The 27,994-nt window shown below is 34.5% G+C and overlaps 1 protein-coding gene across 1 annotated transcript in view; it reads left to right on the top strand.

Annotated features, from left to right (window-relative positions):
• Positions 1 to 27,994, top strand: part of LOC122791490 (glutamic acid-rich protein-like) — a 2,133,503-nt gene that overhangs the window by 640,039 nt on the left and 1,465,470 nt on the right. Inside the window, exon 5 of the mRNA XM_044059233.1 lies at positions 15,970 to 16,126. Within this exon, the coding sequence (XP_043915168.1) occupies positions 15,970 to 16,126 (157 nt within the window). The remainder of the gene's footprint in view (positions 1 to 15,969; positions 16,127 to 27,994) is intronic.

Raw genomic sequence — 27,994 nt, 5'->3', positions numbered from 1 at the left:
TCTTGTTCCAAAGCATGGGAAGCCTCTGGGTTATGAATCTATCCCTCCAGCATGTCCTATTCATACTTGTGCCGAAGTTTAAGTCTTTAGCTCTCGTGGTCCTGATGGATTTGGATTTTTTGAGGTGGAGCATGTCCATCAGATCCTGATTGGACATGGCCTTGTACGTCAGGCAGAGATCACCTCTGAGCAGGCAGTATGCTACTGAATAGAGCTGAAGTTTCTTTAGTCTAGCAGAATAAGACATATGTTGGAGACCCTTGATCCTCTTGGTGAGGTACTTTTGTGGTCTCTCCAGCTGTTGCAAATGCCGGGTGAGGTACATACCAAATGGGGCATTGTACTCAATCATGGGTCTGATGAGGGAGGAGTATAGGGGTACAATGACATCCTTGGATCTGGATGTGAATCCCTTCATGATGAGGTGTGCAAGGTAGAATGTTTTTCTAACCACTTTGGCAACGTGGGTGTCAAATGAGAGGTCACTGTCGACTTGGGTCCGTAGGTCTCTGATTACGTTTTCCATACTCAGTGGGTTGCTGTCTATGTGATAATTTGTGGGTACTTTGTTTTTCCCAAAGGGGATGACTATACATTTTTTGGCATTTAGTTTAAGGCCGTGACTCCGGCACCAGTTGTCCGTTTCTGTGAGGCCTTTTTGTAGGAAGTATGTGTCCGCTGGTGTATCGACTATGGCGCCTAGTTTGCAGTCATCTGCGAACTTTGTCAGCCAAAGCCCTCCCATGTTTGCTTTAACATGTGAGAAATAAATGCCGAACAAGAGGGGTCCCAGTACAGATCCCTGTGGGAAACCACTTGTGACTGGCTTTGAGTCTGACATTGCTCCAGCGATTTTAACTTTATGGGTTCTGTCCTTTAGCCAGTTTGCAACCCATCTAGTGACATAAGGGTTTACATTTAAGCTGTTGAGCTTATCTATGATGCCTGAGTGGGGTATTGTGTCGAAGGCCTTAGCCAAGTCCAGGTAGGCTGTATGGACTGCTTTGCCCTCATCAATGGCTCTAGTGACTGTTTCGAAAAAGTCAACCAGGTTCAAAAGGCAGGATCTGCCCTTTGCAAAGCCAAACTGGGTGGGGTCAAGTGTCTGTAGGTCCCCTATGTCTCTGTTTATGAGTTCCATAATGATTCTTTCCATAGCTTTGCAGACCAGGCTGGTTAAGCTTATGGGGCGGTAGTTCCCAGGGTCTGTAGAGGTACCCCCTTTGTGGAGTGGGACCACTGTTGCTGTACGCCAGTGTTCAGGTACATACCCTGTAGTAAGGCTAAGGTTAAATAGCATTTTTATGTGCTTAGGATTCCTAATATAAGAGCAATGGATGGCGATGTAGAATGATTCTTTGTCAGATTTAATGTGATTTGTAATTTGATATTCTATATTTAAGTTGCCTAGAATAATTGTTTCATGATTGATGTTGGTAGCCTGGATAAAGTGTTTTCTAGAGTGGATTTATTATTTCCTGGGGCTATGTACAGCAATAAGGAAGATCTCCTATGGTTCTTAACTTTTAGGGGAGAGATATCAAAACTTCACTATTGCTGGATGAGGGAGGGTAATAAGGTTATGGCAATGCCTCCAACTTTTTTGTGTGATTTGTCTCATCTCAAGATGTTGCAGGTTGGAGGTATTATTTCCTCATGTATTATTAATGTTATTATTATTAATTATCAGATTTGCTGAATAAATACTCTAATGAGGTATACCAATGAGAAAAGGCATGCCAATAAATGACTCCAATTTAATTTGTTTGGCTATTCTTTTCTGATTGTTCCTAAATTTATCAGATAATTAATATTCAGTGTTAAGCTAAATAAAGCCAAAACAATGCTCTAGTCTCTTGCGTTCATAAAATATATATTTAAAAATTGAACCTGAACATGCAAGCATTCTGTTTTGATAAACTAGACTAATTCCTTGTCTGGCAGTTGACTTAAAGGATTAAGGAGCTGTTTGCTGTGGTCCAATGGAGCAAGGTTCAATTCCCTAAGTTTCAATTGTCTAATTGTGTGACTCTGGGCAAGTCACTTAACCAGCCACTGCTCCTGGGCTGAGACTGAAAAAGATCCATGGAGATCAGTGCTCTACCTCAGAAATCAAATATGAATAAATAACATTCTGCAAACAATATTCTATAATTTTATTCAAATGTATGTGCCAACTGGTAATGCATTTAATATGCAAACAGTATAGTGTTTTCATTAAAACATGAAGCTCTGAACAAGATATTTGTGTTTGTGTGGGCCTGCTAAGAAATAGTTAGATATTCTACCACAAGTACACAAAATTGTGATCAGAAGATCACAAAAGGGCATTTGTCAGAATGTTGTGCAAGGGGCAAGCTACTCACACTTCAATACTCCTAATATAATGACCTCCAATGCCTCTTTTACTCAGAAAAAAGCAAATACTATACTCGATTTTATGAAAAGAAAACAAAACTTGGTTATGTCCTTTTTCTTATCCTGTTCTGCATGAGTTCCAAAAGGATCTAAATTTATTCTCCTTTTGTTTTCTAAAGTTTCAGAGTCCTATTGGATGGTACAATATGCTAATGATATCAGAAATGCAGCCCTTTTGATATGCCTTGATGATATAGATAAATTTAATACTAATTTTGGAAAAGTTGATATTTGGTTTAAAGAACATGATCTACATATTAATTGAGATACTTTGTGACATTTTGTCTTCTGGTAAACCATCTTTGAAAACTGTTATAAGTATGGAAAATTAAGTTATTAAGGAATTTAGAAGCTATAAAGTATAGGAATTGCAGTATGTAACAGCTTGCAATAAGCATCACACACTTATCTGGTTCCCAATCTTAATAGTATTTATTAATTTTCACCCTTTGATATCTATCCAATAATCATTTTCTACCCACCTAACAATATATGGATCACTAGATATATGTGACATTGCCTGAATGATGACAGGGTATGGGATGCTATCAAATGCTTTTGTTAACTCTAGATAGGCCATAATGGTCCCAGGACCCGAATCCATTGCATTACTGATAGGCTCATAGAAGAAAGGGGGGTGAGAAAGATGGTAGACCGAGTGGCTGGCTGACTTTATCCCCCTACAGCTGTAACTAAATGAAAGACTCGCAGGTCACAAAAAGAAAGAAGAGAGTGTGTCTTAGGGTAAATACATTAACAAGCTCTTCATCAGCGGAAGTGAACATGAGTGAATGCAGTTTGTGGCAACATGTAGATAAGGTTGGCGAGGTAGGAAAAAAGGTTACTTTTTTGTATATTCTCATTATATCTAATTCTTAAGTAAAATTGTTACTTAATTCTTGCATGCAATAAACAGTTTAATATTTTCTTACTGAGGTTCTAGTTGTAAATGTACAATGAGAATACAAATGGAAGGAACTACTATGTTTGATGTTTTCCTGCGCAATAATATAATAAGATATTGATCAAGTTGACAAGGTAGTTTATAAATCTAATATGGAGGCTCTGTTACAATGGTACAATTTCTAAAATAACTGTCTTGGAATATATAACAACCTACAGAGTGCAGGTCTAGTTATGTTAAGTTCCAACTTAGCCAGTATGAGGACATGTATTTTTCTTCTAAGTTAACAAAAATGTGCTACAAATGTTTTATTAAAAAAGTAAGGGGGGTGTGACTAAGATGCCAGTCTAATAGCAGCAGAAATCCATAGCTCTGCTTAGATTGTAATATCCTGACAGGAAATATCCTTTAATTTTTGGAAAAATCTAACTAAAAGTATACTAAAAGTTAGATTAACATAGACTCTTTATTTTCTAAAAATTAATGCATAGTCATGATAATTTTTTAATTATTCCTGTCAAGAAGTTTTCTACTGGAGATCTCAAGATGAGCAACTCAAAGAACCCACACCAGGATAGTGCAACGAAGAAAGAACTACATCTTATAATAACAAACATCCAAGAACTTTCACTAAAAATGGATAAATTCGAAAACAAAATGTATATTATCAAACAGGAATGCAGTAAACAACTGGAACTTCTAAATGGAATAGTAAAAACACAATCTGAACAGATTCTTGCCTTAGAGGAAACAATAACTGACCTACATACTAGAGTGACAGAAAATGAACATCACAATGAAGTTCTTCTGAAACAAAACACCAGGCTGATTAAGAGACTGGAATACCTTGAAAGTAGATCAAGGAGGAATAACATACGCATATATGGAATTCCTGAGAAAGAAGAGGGTGCTAACATGATTCAGTTCCTCAATAAGTGGTTTTCATCAGCACTAAACATGCCTGAATCCCTCTCTTTTGGAATTGAGAGGGCTCATTGGTCCCTGACAAATCCAGCTTCATCTCCGAGTTCATCTAACCCCAGGTCTATAATAGATTTCTTTCCTCACAAGATGAGGACTTAGGCTGAAATCAGCTTGGACTAATTCCCCTATCATGATGGGTGAAAATGTTATTCGTTTTCACATTGACTACACCTCCACAGTCATATCCAGAAGAAAAGAGTATGTTCCTCAAATTAAGTCCTTAAAAAAAGCCAATATTGAAGCTCAAATTATTTTTCCTGCAAGAATAAGAATCACCTTTCCAGAAGGAGTGAAGATCTTTGATTCCCTACAAGAAACAGTAGAATTTATCCAAAAGAAGAAAATATTGTTGAAGATAGAAGAAATGGAATGGTCATCTCAGAGTTTGAAGAGACAGGCAACAAAAAATGGACAGTCTGTGAAGGAAGGAGCAAACAAAACTAAGAAACTAAAGGACAAATGAATAAATTCCTTCTAATTTTAAATTCTTTGTTTTATGAATCATAATATATTTGATTCTGGAAAGTCTCTGTGCTGTAAGGTAATGTGAATCATTTTTATTATTAACTTTCTCTTTTCCTTTCTACATCTACTTTTTCTAATTACATATAGTACTAAGTATTTAAATAACATTGTCTCTCTCTCTCTCTCTCTCTCTCTCTCTTCTTTCTTCCTATTCTTTTTTGTTACCAATGTTCCTTTTCTCTCTTTTCCCTATTATAAGTACTTTACATAATTTTCTCTTTTAAATAACTACAAATGATCTATGTCTTCTAATTCTTCAGTAATAGTATAATTTGACTTTATACCAAAGTGCATTTTTTAGTGGGTTTTTTGCTTTCTGTAAACTCTAAAAGCTTCAAGATTTGAATTTTCTGCCAAAAATGCCTTTTTCTTCCCTAGAGACAAATTCTGTTGTGCATGAGCCTATTTAGATAATTTTTAACAAGTTTATGAAGCTGCAGCTTGAGGAAACAACAGTGATGACATAATTTGACCTTTTGAACTTGTTAAATGGTTGTACTTAGAATTGTTTTTTCTTGAAATTCTGTTATCCTTCATTAGATACTTTAAATAGTAAATACTTAGTTCTGATAAAAGTGTTTTAACTCCTTTGAAAATGCCTATGTTCTCCTATAGATGCATACATTCTGCAGATTCAGTGGCACTATTAGTAACTAAATGACATCAAGTGAACTAGGAGCTGCATTAGAAAAGTCATTATGCATATTAACATCAGACTTATGTTATATAACTAAACATTTAGTAACTAAACATAGGTTCATAGATTAGCACTAAGCTAACTGCCCTTGCGAGCAATTTTAAGCCTAGCCAATTATCCCTTGTGAGACTCAAACCCTGCACCTTGTGTTTGTAAGGCAAACACCTTAACCATTAGGCCATAGGGCTGTGAAGCCCCATTTTTTCTCTCTCTCTCTCTATCTCTCCCCCTTCCTGATGAAGGATCTCAACATAGATATTGTTAATACATATGAATAACATGTGTATAATTACAAAATGTGTGTGTGTGTGTGTGTGTGTGTGTGTGTGTGTGTGTGTGTGTGTGTGTGTGTGTGTGTGTGTTAGATGGCTGGAAAAATGGTTAAATTATCTGATGTTTCTTGAAAAGTCTTGGAACCTTTAGCTTTTAATATTTATACATAATTTGATCTGATGTGTATTTTTGGCATATCTACATATTAGAGGTGATATTATCATATGTGACATATTTATATAGCTTCAGATATATTGGACACTCCCATTCTAATGTATATTTCATGGATTCAGATTTCTTTAGTTGCTTTTATAATGCTTTTCTTTTTTGTTTTTATACTATATTCTAAACAGAGATGGATAATTTGTGTTGTTTGGTATTGGAGAGGTGGTGGATGGATGGTTTAGTTAAGTTTTTAACTAAACCAGAAACTTTATGTTTCGTTTATGTGTTTGTAAATAGTTTTGGGTTTTTGAAAGTAGTGCTTAATGCACATTATGCATCCATGATAAGTAAGTTTTCAGTAGATTTCAAGTCAACATGGAAAAAAGGTCTTTCAGTTAGTAATATACACATTAATATACACATAACAGCCAATGGCTTATAAATGTTTATCATTAAATATTAATGGTTTAAGCAATAATGTCAAAAGAGCTGGTTTGCTTAAATATATCAAAACGCATAAAGCCCAGATCATCTTTTTACAGGAAACCCATCTATTAAAAAAAAGACCTACAAAAATACTCATTCAATGACTGTACCATTCTGACTGATTTATGTTTTAAGACTAAGAGAAAGGGCACTCTTATTCTATGGAAAAATACTTACACTATGCCAAGAATTATAGATACAATTTCAGATAAAGATGAGATGCTAAGCATGGTTATTTTGGAAATCAATAGGAAGTATTATACTTTATTTAATACAGTCTAGATACCAAAACAGATATGTTAACACATTTCTGGACCTGATTACCTTAAATGCAAAAGGGGAAATTATAGCAAGAGGTGATTGCCTATTATCAAGCAATGATACTTCTAAAAATGGTAAAATAAAACTAACATCTCAAACCAAGAAGTTAAATGACTTTACAAACCAGATGAACCTTAAAGATATACATGGTCTAAGAGAACATTATTCCTTATTCTATACTCGCTATTCATATTGGTTTGGTACACTAACAAACATTGATAAGGTGTTTGTATTAAATAATATATAATCTAAAATAAGTGACATATCTATAATGACTTGTCCACTTTCAGACCATAATATAAACCTTACACTAACTACACATACAGATGATTTAAGATTTTTACAGAGAATTCTTGGTTACATAACTAAGTTAAATGACTTTAGGGAATGGATAATGAAAGAAATAGACATGTTTATGGAAACAAATGATAATGGTGAAGTGACTGATACTATACGATGGGACACCTTTAAGGTTTATATATATGGTAGAATAAAATCTTGCTATCTTAAAGAAAGGAAAGAGTGGGACAAAGAACTTTTAGACTTACAAAAAAAAACATAGACAAGATAAAAAGGGTCTATATTAGAAGCACAGAAATGCTTTCAAGTGAACACAGAAACAGTGACACATATTCATCGAATCACATTTAAGCGATTTGATGAATATGTCATAGGGCAAAGAGATGGTTGGCCAACTTCACTGAGTTTCCCTTCCCTTCCCTATAGTGTGATCATAGAGTTAGTATATTTAGTTAGGCGGGTGTGGGAGGCAACACCCCCCCACCTGTTTGTGATGTTAAATCATATTTTTTAGTGAATAGCCACGTAAGTTTTTTCTCTAGGGAAAAATTTGCTTATGTGGCAGTTCGCTATTTTCAGGATTCGTGCATTATGTGTCGACTTTTATGTAGTCACACATATGCGCTTTCATTCTTATAATATAGAACCAATAAAAATGGATGCAAAACCAAATAACAAAGTAGCACATAACAAAATTACTAAGTTAAATCAAAAATATGTAGAGGTTCTGAATCATAAGGTAGCCATAAACCTGGAAAAATTGTAATTGCAATCTTATGCTGTAAATCCCAAATATCTACATAAAATAGTGGTAAGATCCAAAAAAATAAACAATCAAAATATTAATGAGATTAAATATAAAAGTAATAGTTCAGTTAAGCATACATCTAACTTAATGGGCATATTAGAAGTGTTCAAAAACTACTATAAAGATATAAATAATAACACACCACTTTTGGGGACAGATAATGTAATAAATACTTTTATTTAAGAAAAATATAACTACTAAGGTGTCAATGCAACAAAATAGCATATTAAATAAACAAATAACACTAACAGAAGAGAAAGAGCAAATAAAAATGTTAAAAGATAATAAAGCTCCAGGACTGGATGGAATAATTCCTGAAGTATATAAGATTTTTCCTGAATATATAATAAAGAAAATGATGAGTGCCTTTACTATGGTTAAGCAAAAATATATAACATCCCCATTGTGGAAATACTCAATTATCTCCTCCGTAGTAAAACAAGGTAAGGACCCCAAATCTTGCGATTCATATAGGCCAATTTCATTACTAATCATTGATTATGAAATTTTCATGACAATATTAGCTAATAGGATAAAGAAAATAGTATCTAATCTAACACATAATGATCAGACAGGCTTCCTTCTTCATAGAAAAGTGCAAAATAACATTATTAAATTACTATCATTAATAGACATAGCATGCAAATACAAAAAACAACTATTATCAGCCTAGACATAGAAAAGGCTTTTGATTCTATTAGTTGGTTTTATCTACAAAGAATTCTGATTGGTTTTGAATTCTTCTCAGATTTTGTCAACGTATTATTGAAAATGTATAGTGGGGCACAAGCTTATGTGAAAATCGGACCATGTCTATCCTCACCACTAGAAATCCTCAAGGGAAGTAGACAAGGTTGTCCTTTGTCACCATTTTTGTTTTCTCTTTCAGTGTAACCTTTTGCTACATATATCAGAAACAAGCAAAATATAAAAGGCTTTCAAATTAATAAGGACTATTGTCCTAAGATACAATTATTTGCTGATGATATGCTGTTAGCATTCGGTGATATTGATGATTCTTTGTATGATGTTATAAATACCTTAAGCAAGTTTGAAAGAATTTCAGGGCTTAAATTCAATCATAATAAATCCAAAACATTACTAATTAACAAAAAGATCAACAAAAACTTAAGACAGACTAGCCTGTTTGATTGGGAGAATGATACATTAGAATATTTGGGTGTCAATATAGAGTACATGGAAAGAGTATGTTAAACTAAACTACAATAATTTAATAATCACCATTAGAGAACTAATCAAAAGATTGAAAAAAAATGTTCTTCACAATGGAGGATTGTCTCTCTTTAATTAAAATGATAATTTTACCTAAAATTTTGTTTTATATACAGTCATTGATACTACTCCCTCCTAAAAACTTATTTAAAAAAATTAGATTCCATGTTACTTAATTTTTTATGGTTCCCCTTAACACCTAGGATTGCATATAAATGGCATATTAGAGCTTGGAACAGTAATGGGATAGCATTCCCTAGCTTAGATTTTTATTCCAAATCAGTTATAATTAATGTAATATTACATTGGATCACATCTACCTAGATATCTGGCTGGAAAACAATACACAAGATTCATATAACTGATGTCAGAACTATAGAAAATCAATTTAAGGAACAATGTGGAATAAGTAGAGTTCATTTGCTTTTACATGAATTTTGTTTATTTAATAAGAAGTTTGATCATTTTTCTTATGGCATTAATCAAATATTTAATAACTTTAAAAATATAATTGATTATAATTACAACATTAATTTATTTCTATTTCTTATATTCCCTATAGCATACTCCCCAGATTGCCTAGATTCTTTCAACATCAATGCGATGCAAAAATTAAAGGAAAATAACTTAATGTTCTGTCATCAGTTTATTGAAAATTAAACTCTCTTTTATGTAGTTTTGATAATAGTCAATGCAGTTGTTTGTTTATACACTCATTACGGCAGTTTATAGAAAACAAAATGAGAGTATCATTCAACCTAGAGACTGAATCTAAACCTAGTTTGATTCACATTTTTATTAGGTGTCTTGAAAAGAAAGATAATCAAAAATTAAGCGTCTCGCCTATCTATAAAATACTAAGAGAAGACACTTTAAAGTTTGACTCAGATTTTTGGAATTACTATGTAAAGACTAATGGAGAACAAATATCTGATGAATCCAGAAAGTGTTATTGAATTCTACATATGGTACCTCTTCTTCATTATATTGGAAATTGTATACATAGAAATTTATGAATAGGAGTTTCTATACTCCACATAAAATAAATCTTATACTCAAAAACAATGAAAGTAAATGTTGGAAATGTGATGAATTACTAGAGGCCAACTGGGTTCACATGTTCATTGAATGTAGATATGTTCAGTACTGGAAAGACTTCAGATATTTTGTAAATGTTTTATGGTCTGATAACTGTCATATTTCTAACTCACTAATCCTATTCAATGTTCCTATACCTAATGTAATACCGAAATCTCAGATTCAGTTACTCTGGTCAATTCTTGCAATTGCCAGAAAAGTTATTACTTTGAACTGGAAAAGTAAACAAGATTTGATGTTTAAAGATTTTATTAATTTAGTAAAAGTTGTTTGCAAAAAAGAACTGCAAACCATTTGTTATAGAACTCATAATATTACTCATAAAAATAGCATGGCAAAAATTGGAAAACCTTTTGAACAAATACTAATAACTTCTTGTGGATAAAATGATTGTTTATCATGGATGAATGCAAATATTGTAAATAGTTTTGTTATTGTTTTATTGTATTTGTTATATGTACATTTACGTATGTTTATAATGAAAACAAAATAAAAATGTTTTTGAAAAAAAAATACGAGGGAGAAAAAAAGTAACAAGGAAGATGAAACATTTTGGTAATCCCAGTAAATTGAGATGTTTATAAAATAATGATAAAAGTTTAAATAATAAGCACAGAAAATTGGAAGTTAGGGCACAAAGTGGCAAAAATTGTTATTCTAATCACTGAGACCTGGCTTAACAATAAAAAAAGATAGTTGGGGTAAAAATGTTTCATGGGTCATCATTTTGGCATCATTTTGTAAAGGTAATAGAGGAGGAGGAGTTTTAGTATATGTTAATTTATGCTTTAAATCACTAAGCAATGATAATTCAGAAATTACTGCAATAACCCTAGGTGTAGGAAAATGTCCCATAAATGGAATATAGAAACCTGTTGTGAAGCAGTGTCATCTGTTATTTCTATTAGTGAAGTATGTGGAAAAACCAAGATAGTAGACAAGGCAACAACAAAAATAGTATATCACATGTGTTTTGGATTAAGGATGAAGTGGTGTTAGCTCATTTCCGCACTGGACCTGACCTCCCAGGTTCAGATCATTATTTTATTAGTTGAGATGAGATTTTACAATGGCATGAACTTTGTCTCCTGTTGTGAGCTATCGATCACAGCAGCAAACAGCTCAAATTTGCTACTCTGTCAGATATGAAGGGGAGGTGTTTAGGGGGAGGGATGAGCTTAAGGACTACAACTTAGGCATAACAACAGAATGAAAATTGCCCACTTTAGAAAGAAAAAGGAGTAACAGGCACTGAGAATACTGTTCTGTGTGATTATCCTTGTTTAGTTTCATAGTTTCATAGTATAGTTCTAGGCTATCTGCCCTGGGGCATTTGTAAGCCTAGCCATAGTGATGTGGCTTATGCCACCCCATGAAATGGTACAAAAATGTACAGAATAAGTTTAGAATACTGTGCCTCTGTCTAGTAGTGACACAATGAAGGTCCCCTTATATAATAGAATTAGTTTACTGTGCCCCTGTCTAGCAGTGACACAGATGTGACCCCTGGGGTAAACTTACGATCTTCCATCCACTCATCAAGATTTCTCTTGAAGAGAGTCAATGAGGGGCTCTGCCTAATACGAACTGGGATCTTGTTCCAAAGCATGGGAAGCCTCTGGGTTATGAATCTATCCCTCCAGCATGTCCTATTCATACTTGTGCCGAGGTTTAGGTCTTTAGCTCTCGTGGTCCTGATGGATTTGGATTTTTTGAGGTGGAGCATGTCCATCAGATCCTGATTTGACATGGCCTTGTACATCAGGCAGAGATCACCTCTGAGCAGGCGGTATGTTACTGAATAGAGCTGAAGTTTCTTTAGTCTGGCAGAATTAAGACATATGCTGGAGACCCTTGATCCTCTTGGTGAGGTAATTTTGTGGTCTTTCCAGCTGTTGCAAATGCCGGGTGAGGTACATACCAAATGGGGCATTGTACTCAATTATGGGTCTGATGAGGGAGGAATATAGGGGTACAATGACATCCTTGAATCTGGATGTGAATCCCTTCATGATGAGGTGTGCAAGGTAGAATGTTTTTCTAACCACTTTGGCAACGTGGGTGTCAAATGAGAGGTCGCTGTCGACTTGGGTCCCTAGGGCTCTGATTACTTTTTCCATACTCAGTGGGTTGCTGTCTATGTGATAATTTGTGGGTACTTTATTTTTCCCAAAGGGGATGACTATACATTTTTTGGCATTTAGTGTAAGGCCGTGACTCCAGCACCAGTTGTCCGTTTCTGTGAGGCCTTTTTGTAGGATATGTGTGTCTGCTGGTGTATCGACTATGGCGCCTAGTTTGCAGTCATCTGCGAACTTTGTCAGCCACAGCCCTCCCATGTTTGCTTTAACATCTGAGAAGTAAATGCCGAACAAGAGGAGTCCCGGGACAGATCCCTGTGGGACACCACTTGTGACTGGCTTTGAGTCTGACATTGCTCCAGCGATTTTAACTTTATGGGTTCTGTCCTTTAGCCAGTTTGCAACCCATCTAGTGACATAAGGGTTTACTTTTAAGCTGTTGAGCTTATCTATGATGCCTGAGTGGGGTATTGTGTCGAAGGCCTTAGCCAAGTCCAGGTATGCTGTATGGACTGCTTTGCCCTCATCAATGGCTCTAGTGACTGTTTCGAAAAAGTCAACCAGGTTTAAAAGGCAGGATCTGCCCTTTACAAAGCCGAACTGGGTGGGGTCAAGTGTCTGTAGGTCCCCTATGTCTCTGTTTATGAGTTCCATAATGATTCTTTCCATAGCTTTGCAGACCAGGCTGGTTAAGCTTATGGGGCGGTAGTTTTTAAATAGTCATTGAAAAGCAAGAAATGTTAATTAAACCTGACTAAAAGAAAATAGGGTACAAATGAAAATACATCTAAAGTCAATGCATTGACAGGAGCTTAGGGGCTATGATGTAATATTTTAAAACCAAACACTGCATTGTGGGATATCTAGGCATAGACTAAAGCATCAAGATGCCAGACCCCATGTGGTCAGACTCTGGAATTACATTTAAAAATATAAAAAAGTATATAGAGTCCAAAAGTGGTGTTACAATGTAGGTAACATCAAGACATGATGAAAAAAAACAATTTTTTTCAGTCTGTGGGTGCTGTTCTCCTTTAAGAAACAATGTGTTGTTTTAGTGCTACAAATACAAGGTGTTGCAGTTTGGTAATAAAAATCAATATTATCCTTATGCAATTAATAATGTCAAATGTGAAGGAGAAGAAGAGATAAAGGACTTAGAAATTATTACAGACAGTTGGTTCTCATATGCAGAAAAATTGTAAATGATAGTCAGAAATTGTTATATATTTACAAAGGATGTCTTACAAATGATATCTAATAGGGATGAAAAAGTATATCACCCTATTTACAAGAGGCTTACTCTGCCTGCACCACCTTACTCAAGTGTGCTAACCCTACAGGTAACTTTAAATCTACCTCTGCTCTTAACCCTACACATTAAATTACTATAAAGATTTTCCTTAACAGTATTACTACACATGATAAAAGAATACAAAACACACACAACACAAAACATACAAAACACTTAAATTATCCCCTTACCTAACCCTTACTCTAACCCTAACTGATGAACACTTGAACATACACAACTACTATAACACAGTCCAGTACACCTTCACAAACACCACATCTTCATTCAAACATTAATTTTCTTGTTGACTCCTAATTGCCTACACTATTTTAAACCAAAGTCAACCATATGTGACACATAATGAACATTCAAAAATGTGTGCATTCTTTCTCTTACACCCACAAAAAAATTTCAATCAAATGGTTATTGAACATTTTGAACTACAGCCATATTCAGCAACCATATTTATGTGTATATGGGTCTGCTTCAAAATGTCAAATTTTCAAAACATCAACTTTTTTATGGTGAAGACCATAAGATCGAAGTTCTGAAACTTTGAAATTTAAATAAAAATAAAAACAAAAACATCTTTTTTCTTGCATTTTTGCAGGGTGCAGCCTCCCTGCACCCCACCTTCCCTGCTAATTAAATATACCAACTCCAAGATCACACTACAGTGAGGAAAATGGTAAAAATATTGTTCCAAGCCGTACAGTGATCTCCATTATATATATATATATATATATATATATATTGTACATACACACACATACATATATAAATGTATATATGTATGTGTGTGTATATATATATATATATATATATATATATATATATATATATATATATATATCTATTGTACATACACACATATACATATATACATATCTAAATGTATATATGTGTATGTATATATATATATATATATATATATATATATATATATATATATATATATACACACACACACATACACACACATATACACATATAGAAAGAGACAGACAAAGAGAGAGACAAACGGAAACGCAGAGAGACATAGAGATATTCATCATCATTATCAACCCTTTTTTGATATTTTCTACATGTGTTCTGGGTATCATATCAACTTTTGTCATCTCTCTCAATTTAGTGCCACTCTCCTATCTTCTTCAACAGTCATCCCTGATTGTCATAAGTTTTTTCTTACAGAATCTTTTCATCTCATCTCTTTGCTGGAAGCCCTTGTTTCCTCTTGTCTTTTTTGTGTCTGTCCCAAATGTTTTTTCATCAGATTGCATTCTGTTTTCTTGCACATATGCCCACATCATTTTAATCTGTTTTCTTTAACCTTGTCTGCAATTGGAGTTAGTTTGGCTTCTGTTTTGATATCCTCATTTCTTATCACCCACCTCACCACTTCATCTCCATCACCTCTAGCTTCCTCATCTGCTCTGCCTTCACTGCCAAAGTTTCTGTGCCATACAGTAATACTCGTCTCCAACTGTTTTGTAATCCCTGCTTTTCAGCTTCCTTGGCATTCTTCTGTCATATATTACCCCTAACACTCTATGCTAATTGACTGCAGTCCCTCTGATTCTAGCTGCGACCTCCTCATTCAGACTTTCCTTCTCCTCAACCACTCTTCCCAGATACTTGAAGCTATAAACTTTTCCCTTCTATCTCATTTTTGAACGTCTTTTGATTTCCTCCATTTGCTGCCAATATAACTGTCTTAAATGTACTCATTTTCATCCTGTGTGCCTTCAGTTATGCAGTCCATTCCCCTAACCTTTGTTGAAGTTCTTGATCAGCGTCTGCCTGTAAAGCTACATTGAGTACATCAACTTTTTGTTGCTCTTTCCCTTCTGATATGATTGCTAATGCTGTCCATCATTGGTATGAATGACAGTGAGCTTAGAGCTGAACCCTGATGTACACCCACTTCCACTAGGAACCCCTCTGTGAGACTGAACATTGATCGTACTTGAGTTATTTTGTCCTTCTATATAGCCTGCACTAATTCTAATAATGTTTCTGTGACTCTAAACTACTACAGGACTGCCCAAATCAGCATTCTTGGATTCTTGTCATATGCTTTCCCCAAGTCTAGGACTGCCCAGTTGGACTCTTTCCTCATCTATACCGTCTTTTGAATTATCTGTCTCACTGCAAACATTGAGTTGGTTGTGCTACATCCTGATCTGAATCGGAAGTGCCCATCCCCCATTTTCTACTAATCTGCATATTTGTTTTTCAGGCACACTCTTCAGAGCAGTGTGACAGGAGTTTGATACCTCTGGACTGCCCAGAACTCTGAATATCCCCCACATAGAGACATTTATAGTTATATATTCTATAGACATTTATAATTATATATTTTTTTCTTTTTATGCACATAAGGAATTCGGACATTCAGGGACAACTGACGAAAAAAACAGATGGAAATAACAGCAATGACATTCAAAGTCAAATGATTTCCAGACAAGAGCATTCTCTCCGAACATTCTCATCACATGCTGAGAACAGAAAAGTCACTGAAGAGCAAAAGAATGATAAAGTAAGCATACCACCTGATTATTTAATAAATTTTATAACATATTTGACATTAACATAAAATAATGCAACCAGATCTCATAAAGTATATTGTAATATTTTGGGCTTGTGAAGAAGAGTCACTGTACAATTGATTACAAATTGGTAGTATCCGGTATTATTGCAGACATACAGCAGATACATTATCTTAAACAAGTAGCAATGTATTTACAATTGTTCATCTAAGACAGTAATTTTCTGAAAAGTCCTCCAAACATAGTCAAGATGCATACACTATTTTGTGCAGTTAAGTAATTCTGATATGATACAATAACATATATATATATATATATATATATATATATATATATATATATATATATATATTTGTACATATATCTATATCTGTATTTATCTATATATCTATCTATAAAGTTATGTGTGTATATATATATATATATATATATATATATTTTTTTTTTTCTTAAGCACCTGATAGTACACATCTTAGAAATTTCAAACTGTAAATGTATGTATATAATTCTAATGTATATAATTCTAAATAACGTAACTACACACTCTCGATCAGTGTCCTCTTGGATGACCCACATTAATGGGACTAAGGTGACTTGTTAACAAAAGAATATTATTATTTTAGGTTGATAGGCTGAGATATGGTAGCTTCTTCCTGAAATGCTGATGCAGGAAAGTATGCATTTGCTGTAAGGTATAATGGTCCTTTTCTTTCCTGTCACTGTTCTATGTTCATATGTGGAACTGTATCGTGGCATGCATTTTCTGTTTAAATGTAGTATTTGCTTCTCATTGCTTAGATCATCACAAGAAACACATTTTAGGTGCAACTGTCCTATCTATTTGGTAAGTATACAGACAGTAAACAAATTAAATATTTCCAGTGCTGATTAATGACCATTTTTGATATGGATACATGCAGTATGTTAGCAAAAACTGAGATATGAAATAACTTGTTTAGATATTTAGAAAACAAGGAAATATCTCTGCATTAAATTATAATTTAGCATAAGTAAGCATATATTTTTTAGAAAATGAGAAAAGTCAGAAATTTTCATCACTGCTATTTATAAACAAACATTTTTACATGTTGCAGGAGGCATTGGAAGAAGAGAAGTGAAAAGCATGGTTGGGTACTGTGTGATTCTGAGTCATACAGAGAAGTGCAGTGGTGTATAGCAGTGTTACATATTAACAGACCACTAGTGGCAGGCCATGCTATGATTAAAAGTAATATACTGAGGTGCAGTGATGTGAAACAGTGTTACATACTATTATACCACTAGTGGCAGACCATGCTGTGATTGTAGGTAATATAGTGAGTTGCAGTGATGTGAAGCAGTGTTATATACTAACAGACCACAGCAGGCTGGGCATGCTGTGATTATAAGTCACATAGTGAGATGCAGTGATTTGAAGCAGTGTTACATACTAACAGACTGCAGCAGGCTGGGCATGCTGTGATTATAATCATATAATGAGGTGTGTGTGTGAAGCAATGTTGCATACTAACAGACAAGTAACTGGAAATGCTGTGATTTAAGTGATGTGAAGCAGTGTTACATACTAACTGACCATGAGAGTCTGGGTATGCTGTGATTGCAAGCCATATAGTGAGGTGCAGTGATGTGAAGCAGTGTTACATACTAGCAGACTATACGATGCTGAGCATGTTGTGATTATAAGGCATTTAGTGAGGTGCACTGATGGTGAAATAGAGTAGCATACTAACAGACCACAAGAGGTGAGGCATGCTGTGATTATATATCATATACTGAGGTACAGTGATGTAAAGCAGTGTTACATACTAACAGAACACAAATGGCTGGGCATGCTGTAATTGTAAGTCACATAGTAACGTCCAGTGGTATGAAGCAGTATGTTACATACTAATAAAAAACAAGAGGTTACACATGCTGTGATTCTAAGTCATATAATGAGTTGCAGTGGTATGAAGCTTTGCAAGAAAAGATGGAATGATGGGACTTTTGTTTACTTGTGGGGGACTGAAAAGCATATACCCTACTTCATGTTGTGAATGTTTGGAAGCAGACTGTAAGGAAGGAAAACAAGAACTGCAAATAAAACAAATTTTTCTCTTAACAGACCATAAGAGACTGGGCATGTTTTGATTATAATCCATATAGTGAGGTGCAGTGATGTGAACCACTGTTACATATTAGCAGACCACGAGTGGCTGGGCATGCATTGTCTGCATTGCCGCTTAATATTTTCATCTAAAAACTACATGTTAGAAGCAATGTTGACATTAGCTTTGACTGGCATTCACTGTATGAGGTAGTATCATGCAAGTCTTATGAGTCTCATTAAATTGAATATAAGGCAGAAGGATATAAATATAGGTATCAGACAAACATCTGCAAGCAAAAAGCCTAAAATGAAGCAGAATGATATAAAGCTGTAGAAAGGGCATCTGGTATACAGAGAAACCAACTCATTTTTGCCAAGGTCCTCAGCTCTATCATGGGTTTCACAATAAAGTTTCTGTCAGACTGCTATCTTCTGATATCTGACAGATATTGAATACAGGGCTAGTATGAAGTACATTTCCACATTAAAGGAGAATTCTACAATGAGATGTAGGACATAAACTCTGAGATACATTTTCAAATTCTAGATTAAGCAAGTAAAATTCAACACAACTATATAAATTGTTCATTTTTAAACAGGCTTGGTTCATTTACTGGCTCAGTGTGCCAAACCCTCCAAAAAACTGTCAGATATAGCCTTCTAAAGCAGAAAACTGTAGTCATAAAACAGTAGAAGTCACCAGTCTTAGAGCACTCTTAATGAATAAAAGGAAGGGACTTACAAGATGGCTGCACACTGATCAACAGCTTAATTCCGGCTCTCCCACTGTGAAAAAAGAAACTGAGTGATAAGGATATTAATATATTCAGTTACTGGCTAGTAAGTACACTGCCTGGATTCCAGCAAAAATGAAACTTTGAAAACCTGAAATAAAATCCACTAGAAATGTAAAGAGAAAACACAGTCATGGGAATAGCCCTGCAGCTGTTAATCAGAAAGCAGTTCAAATTCCAGGTTTGATATAAAAGATGTATTCCAGTAATCTAAAGGAAAAAACAAGTCAAATGGATTCAGTGCTGATTAAAATAAACTAAAGATTAAAGGAGTATATCAGCTCAAATAACAAAAGGTTGCAAAATGGAAGAAGTTTTAAAGAGCTATTCAGATGAACTAATAAAACTGCAAAAATCAGAGGTCAAAATGAAGACAAGGCTGACTGACTATGAAACTGCTCAGGAAGAAGTGTTTCAAAACATGGTAGTTAGAGGACAGAGAACACAAAGAAATCCTGAGATTTTCTGTTGCACCAAAGAAACTGGAAAGAATAGGTGGCATTAATTTTGTGAATGCACACATAAGCAACTGGTATTCCATAGCAGGACACGTTAATTGAAAGGGCACATAATGTGTATGCTCCAAACCTGACCATAAGAAAGCAGCCAAGACCTATATTAGTAAGCATGCATGCATCACCAAGGAAACAAACAAACTGGAGAAAGAACAAAAATGGCAATGGACAATGAAGCGCCCAAAATAAATCCAATATTTATTAAGATACAATAATGTAAGCGCTTTTGTACAGGATAATACATGTACTTCCTCAGACAAAAGTAATATCACAGAAAACCATTTACTTAAATACATCCTCCCAAAAAATAACCCCACCTATCTAGAATCACATGATTAATTAATTAAAAACATTAATATTGAATGCCAAAGAAACAAAAAAATTGTTTTACAAATACTTATATATAATTATAAATGTATGAAACACACATAAAGAATATATAAAAACATCTCTAAGAGCATGTGAATATATTATTATATAAAAATCGTAAAAAGACTTATCTACAAAGTTCTGTGCCAATAATATGAATCCCTATCTAATAAGGCTCCTAAGTTTTGATATACATGCTATAGATCATATATCACATCTAATTTGGATGCACTCATAGCAGCCGAAAGAGTTAATGCTGACAAAACTGTGGAAGAAAGGCAATTGGAAACAGTAAAAATTGATTTTTGAATATACACCAGGAAGAAGGGAAACAACTTTATCCCAGCAATCAGGCAATGTAGAGAGACAGGTATGAGATTCAAACTACTATATCTGTCTGTCTTCAGAATATTTTTTCCTGTAGAATCAAAGTCATTTTTTGATGCAAAACAGGCTAATTAGGAAATAAAAAAGTTTTCTAACAAAAAGTGAACCATCAAACATAATGGGACTCTGCTTCTCATTCTTTTGATAATAAAGCTCATAAAAAAAACTTTGCCAGTGAAACCTTTTCCAATGTCCAAAGGAAAAAGCCTGAGATAAAAAAATACAGGAGTTGACTAGAAGAATTGGAAGTATCTTGGATTTGAATGAAAGTCTTGAGTTGGGAGATGGGAAGGACCAGGAAGAAGACCAGCAACACTGTAAATAGTGAATACGTGTGAAATTATAAAATATCATTCACATTTGTGAAATATGGCTTAACAAGAAAAGGTGGAAATGGGCCTTTTGTTGACTTTGTTAAATTTGTGGGGAACTGAAAAGCAAATACCCCACTTCATGTTGGGAATGCTTGGAAGGAGACTAAAAGGAAAGAAAAGAAGAAACATTTTTTTCTCTTAACAGTATTTATATTCATGATATCAACTGCATCTTGTATAGTAAAATATTTTCAGTTATTGTATGTAATAAAGATGCTAAACAAGTACTTTTTTTCTTATTTTCTTCTTTTTTTTAGTTTTAGGAAATGTAAGCATGACAATGAAAAAGGTGAAGAATGGCTGGACAAAGGCATGTTTACATTAATATGTTGTAATCTTGGGTTGTTGCGGTAGGAGATGGGGTGTAAAAATCCAAAGATTATAATATATGTAAAGTTGATATGTTTTTGCTTACTTTTGCACAGGGGAATGTCGTGATTAAGGCTCTTGGCTTAATCTGATAAGTTTTTTTGTGTGAATGATTAAATAATAAAATGCTGAATGTAAAAGAAATTTTTCCTGTAGCAAATAAGTGTTCAGTGTGAACTGAGGAATTTGCAGCTGAGACAACTGTATATGTTGTTATTTTTCCATGGAAACAAGCTGACTGCAGGGGAAGGCAATAAAAGCCAGAACACATTTTAAGGTTAAAACTTAAGGTTTTCTGAAGGCATACAAGCTGTTTTTTTCACATATAGGAAATGATTACAGATAAGACAAGAACAGACAACAATTAGTGTAAGTAGGAACACAGGCTGCAATATACACCTTAGCATAGATAACCTTAATTTTGATTAGGTAATGACTGTAGGTGCAGCTGTCAATTTAGGACAGTTGTTCCTATCAGAAGGGTTAAACATAATTATTTTACAATGTACATAGTTTTGTGTGTTTGCTATAAGTTAGTAGGTTATGGATGTGTTCTGGGGTGTGTCTGTTTTTTGCTTGAAGGTTTTCAATAAAACAGAAAGTCTTGTAAAATGTGACAGGTTATAATGGAGATGACAAGAATCAACTGGAGTCTGTCAAATAATCAAATGACCACATTGTCGAATGTCATCTCATCGGCAATGCAGACAGTCACCCCCCCATATGGGGGGCTGCACCTCCACACCCCACTATTTATATATATCAACTCCAAGATTGCACTACAGTGGTGAAATGGCAAATTTCCTGATTTCTATTGTAACATGATCTCAGTTAGAGCAGTTCGACAACCTGCATTGTTGAGATGATATATTCAACAATGTGGTCATTTGAGACCTGAAACAATTGTATAGAAGATCAACCCACCAAACATCAGTGGATGCATGTAACACATAAAAGCTGGAAATAGACATTAAAAAGAACTGTCATATATAATACGTGGGAAATAACTTATTATCATAATGGCTACACCATCCATATTATTTTGGAACATTAATTGCCTCAGAGGTAAGAATACCAAATTATATTAAGAAACACAGAGTGGAAAATGGTGCTATATGAGACAAATTGAGAAAATGTGAGTATGTGAATCACAGTGCATTAGCTGCTTTTTCTTTTCTAGTTGAACTTTAAGAGTATGTGAATCTGATAAAGGCTTTCTTTTTTTTATATAAACACCTTTATTGAATTATCACTTATGACATAGGCAAATTTACATCTATACAAAAGTAATCAAACTGTATCACTATATTAGTTTTAACAAACATTATACTTCACATGTATTTCTATATATCATGTAAACTAAGCAACATTACATTAATTATTCAATTCCTGACCCTTTTTTAAAAAGAAACAAAGGAACAGGGGAGTAATTGTACTAATTGCTTGATGAGCTCCAATAATGATAGAAGAAGGAAAAAAATATAATAATGATAGATTTGTGGCTGTAAGGAGCTACTGGCAAGGGAGGAGAATTCTGTTTACATGTATTCATATTCCACCTAAAACTGCTGTTACAGAGCTTAAGAAAATTTTAGGAGAAATAATTAACAGGGATTATTACATACAGGTAGGGACTGGAACTTGATTTGCATCAGTGAAGATGTATCTGAGGGATGTAGAAGGGAAAATATAACAAAAGATGGTAGATTTCTGAATACATTTATGAAAATATTTGTTACAGAAGACATGAATTCAGTAGTAGGAACTTGGACAGAATTTGCATATTATTCCCCAAGGTATGATAGCTAGACTAGACAAAGTATATTGAACATGTGCATTTAAGTGAAAGCTTTGACATACATCCAATAAATATTTCATATCATGCACCAATAGCAACCAAGATAAAAAAGCAGGGTAATGAAGTAAAACTGATACATGGCATTTCCAAACATATCTTTTAAAAAGAGAGGAATTTAAGGAATGGGTAGTGGAAATTATTTGAGCATTATTAGGGAAGAAATTTCTTCACAAGGTAGAGCTAGAGAATGGGATAAGATGGGATAAGATGAAAGAAGAGTTTAAATATAGGGTATAAATAAAAGAGAGAGATATATAGTTAAGAAGTAACAGGAATTATTTAAAGGAGATGACAAAAGTTAAAATATTACAGAATAAAGCAAATATCACAGAATAAGAAGAGGTGCTGCTGCAGAGTGCTAAAGAGAAAATAAGGGAGTATCTGGATAATATGGACGGGTTTAGAAATGTTGCTGTTAAACAACATTTTTTGATAATAACTCCAGAGCACAAAAACTTTTTGCACAACAACATAGGCAACAGAAAGTAGAAAGGGTTGTTGCCAAACTTAGGAAGCCTATAAGAAGAAAAATAACCACAGATCCTGCAGAGGTACTGGAGATGGTTCAGAAATTTTATGAAAATTTGAATAAAGCAGAGAAATGTGAAAATCAAGAAGGAGCACACATGGCAATATTTATGGAAGACTTGGATATGCCAAGGTTAGAGGAAGATGAGGCCCAACAATAAAAAAAAAATCTATTTTAAAACATCAAATCACCACTTTATCAAAGCAGCATTCATTGAGACAACCATGTCAAATTCTCAGTGCTGTCAAATTCTCAGTACATCGACTGACGATATCATCGAAGTACACAAGTTTGAAAATCATGACCAGTGTTTTATTTGCTCTCCAACACATTTTACACTACTGGGTCATGGTATCATGTGTGCTACTGGCTGACCATGATTTTTGAAGATGTTTACTTTGATGATGTACACTCAATGCAGAGAGAATTTGTCAATGTCATCTCAAAAATGGTGATGTGCAATCTGCAGGAAAGCCTCCAGGAATAGATGACATTCCTATGGAAGTTCATATGCTAGGCTGGAAGAAAGTGATAAAGACCATGAAGGGTTTGTTTAACAGTATTTTAAAATGAGGGGAACCACCAACACCATGGAAGATAGCTGTGGTGGCTGTAATACCTAAATACGGTAAAGACACATCAGACCAAGCTTCATATAGGCCCATTTAAATTTTAAATCATGATTATAAAGTGTTTATATCTATAATGGTTTAAAAAATGGCAAAGGTGTTACCAACACTGATAGATATGGATCGGGATAGTTTTGTGGAGGGGAGTGAAACATTTGACAACATTAATAGAACAATGATGATCCAGAGAGAAGTAGAATGCAAGAAAATACTGCTGTAGTTGGTGGGTCTTGATGCAGTGAAAGCATTTGTCAGAGTAAAGTAGGAATTTTTAAATAGGACAATGGAAGCATTTGCATTCTTTGATACAATAATAAAGTTAATTAGGAGGATACATGAGGGATGGAGGCAAAAATCAAAGTGGGGGAGTTCCTGTCTGACAAGTTGTGCCTGAAAAGAGTAATCAGACAGGGGTGTCTTTTTTCCCATTGGCTGTTTACTTTATATAGGTTCATAGGGTCATAGGTAGGTACTAGGCTATCGGCCCAAAGACCCGTGTAAGCCTAGCCAACAAGGTTCCCTGGCTTTTGCCACCCAAGAAGGTTATTTTCCTGTGCCCCTGTCGAGCATGGCCACAGAATTGATCCCCGGGGTGAATTTCCTATTTCCCATCCACTCATCAAGATTTTTCTTGAAGAGTGCTAGTGAGGAACTCTGCTTGATATAGATAGGTAGCTTGTTCTAGAGTATGAGAAGTCTCTGGGACAGGAATCTATCCCTCCAGCATGTTCTGTTTATTGTGGTGAGAAGGTTTAGGTCCCTGGAGCATGTAGCTCGGTGGGATTGGGATTTCTTTCATATTTAGAGCCATTGTCAAAGAAAATAAGGAACTTAGAAATTAAGGGATATAATTGGTGTCGTAATCAAGAAAAGTTGGCTTTATCTGCAGACAATATAATTTTGTACCTGATAAAACCATCTCAGTGTTATGGAACATCAGACAGTTTCAGGTCTTTCACAATATAAAATTAATGAAGTTAAAAACAAAGGCTATAGATGTAAACTATGTATCCACATACAGATTGGTCCAGCAATGTCCATATTTATGGGTGCATGATAAAATTAAGTATATAGGGATATAGACTAAAAGTATTCTGTTATGGTGGCAAAGGATATGTGTTAATAGACTAATTAAAAGACAATATAAAAAACTGAGAAACTGAAAGGTTTTGTGTAATGATATGGATAGCAAAATACAAGCAGTTAAAATGTGTTTAGTCACTTTAGTTTTATAAACAGGGCAGGCATATTTTTATCAACCAGAGGGGAAGTTGTGGGCAATAATTAATAAAGAGTTGAATTTATTTATTTACTGACATTTGATTACCAGGAAAGTCTGACTAAGTTGGAACCCATTTTCAGTAGAGGCCCAGGGATAAAAGCTCCAAATTATTACCAAACATTTTAGGAACAATAATTTTGCAACCTTCAAAAATAAAGCAAAAACATCTACAGTTTAAATAATTATAACAAATTACTGATAATATAAAAGCATTGGTTAAGAATCGTTACAAGTTATATGACAATCATTTAATATTTATAGAAATTTTAGATAGTTTTTAGAGAAATTAAAGGTAAGTTAGTCTAATACAAAAAGAGACATCTGTGGTGTCCCTCAAAGTCTCAGAAAAGCCCAGTATGCAACGTACAAACTATTATGAGTCTTTAACTTTAGAAGAGATTAAGGCATCGTACAACATCGTTCAGCAACTGGTGCACAGCCTTGACTGCACTTTATGATGATGGTCTTTTAACAGATAATTTGTTTGACTATCTATAGACACTTGCCTAAAATCTTTGAAATCCCTAAGCCACATAAAAATAGAGAAAACCCTCCTTACAGGTCAGTGGTTGCAAGCAAGGACTGAAGCTACTACCATCTACCTGGATTTTTTGTTACAGCCTCTAGCTGAGAAGAACATCTCACACAAAAAGGACTCTAATGATTTTTTAAGGAAAATAAAAAAATGTTACAGCTGATGTGGACAGTATTTTATTAACAATAGATGTTGAATCATTATATACTGTACTTCCACATAATTATTGTTTTGAAACAGTGATTGAGTCTTACAGGAAAAACAACAATGGCACGCTAGCACAACATGAAAGAACAGGTATCCTTTTAAATATGCTGCTTTGCTGCAATTTTTTTATGTTTAATGGAAATTACTATAAACAAAAGACTGGTATAGCCATGGAGTCAGCTATGGTCCCTAGACTAGACAACATAGCCCTAGGCAAGTGGGAGGAAGATTATGTTTATAACAACAGAAAATACATGCAACATATCACTGTGTATTTCTGATTTATTGACAACATTTTATTGTGTGGAAAGCAGACAGTGCTAAATTAGAAGACTTTATCAGCTATCTGAATCAAACCACCAGCTCCCTGCATTTCACCTCTTCCCACAGCCTCTCCTCAGCAGTCTTCTTAGATATACAGATCACTAAAGACTTGGATAAAAGTAAAATTGACACATCTTTACAGAAAACCTACCAGAGTAAACCTCCTGCTAAATAATGAGTCTCCATCCCACCAGGATGAAATATAACATTTGTAAGTTCCAGGCCTACAGGTTGGCTAGGATCACCACAAAAATGGAACCCTTCCTTAAGAACTAAATGAACTTGAAATTTTTTGGTGAGGGTATATGAAAGCAATATGTTAAAAAGCATTTTGGAATCTATAATTGAAATAAAAAGTACAAATTCACCAGCACTTAACAGGCCTTATAAGAGGGTGTTAAAGAAATCTATGGACAACACATCTTGACTTTTACTGTTGACTGTTACGGCATTGTTAATGTTATTAGAGAGAATTGGCCCATAATTACTGAAAGCTCATATTTAATGGACATCCTCGGAGAAACTCCTTCTTTTGTGTATAGACAACAGTAAGTGTAGAGCCAACTGTGTCTTTTGTCAGCACATACAAGGGGGAGACATGTTTTTCTGCCCTTATTTAAAGAAAATGATTAAAATGAATGCATGAGGTGACTGTAGCTCAATGCAGGTAGTTTACAGGGCTAGCTGCAATGACTGTAAAGCATTTTATGTAGGGAAAATGCTCAACAGACTTAAAAGAAGGAGTTTTAGACATCTGAAATTAGAGCTTAGTACAAGAATAACACTGGGTTAGCACCTGCAACTTCATAAATGACACACTGCTTTAAATTTGAAATTATTGATCATGCGGATCTTTTGGAACTGGAAGGAGGCATCCCTAATCTTTTAGAAAAACATGAACTACTGTGGCAGCTGAAACTGAAGTCCGCTAGAAAACCTGGGCTTAATTATTATACCTCTGTAAAAAGCATAATAGATCTCAGAAAATGGCCCCACTGCTTAAAAGACTATTAAAAGACTGATATGGGACTGATTAATGCTGACATTACTTGCTTATATTGTGTTTAAAACAACTATCAAACACAGTTTACTTCTTTTAGCACTAACTTACAATGTTATAAAGGACATAATTTAGGTGTCTCATGTATACATTAATCACTTTTCATGGCTCCACATTAAATGCTACTTTAGATTTTAAACTGAACACTTCTATCACACGTTTTCCTTTCAGGCGGTAAAAGTCTGATAGTGCACACAATGTGCATGGGCCTAGTCTTTTTTTTTCTGTTTTAAAGGTTGCAATTACTCTTTAAGTGCACTATTGCACACTCAAGCTAAGTATTTTCTAAGTTAGATGCCACACTTTAACAGATCCCTATGGCCTTAGTGCTTTATTTTTAACATTTAATAATGGGGGGAATTTAATAAAGGCCAAAAAGAGATACTCTGCAAGTAAGACCCAGATGCAAGGCAGGAAGCAGTTCAAGTAGACAAAAGATTGCCAGCACCAAGTTCAATGTAGAGCATCAAAAAGCATCCAAAAAGCTGATAAGTAAAGTATATAAACTTTTATTAAATATAACAACCCAGACCAGTT

The sequence above is a fragment of the Protopterus annectens genome, chromosome 17.part0, assembly GCF_019279795.1.
Source record: "Protopterus annectens isolate FY-2018-M chromosome 17.part0, PAN1.0, whole genome shotgun sequence".
Classification (NCBI taxonomy): Eukaryota; Metazoa; Chordata; order Ceratodontiformes; family Protopteridae; genus Protopterus; species Protopterus annectens.
Note: the sequence above shows the minus strand (reverse complement) of the source record. Positions and strands in the feature narration are given on the sequence as shown.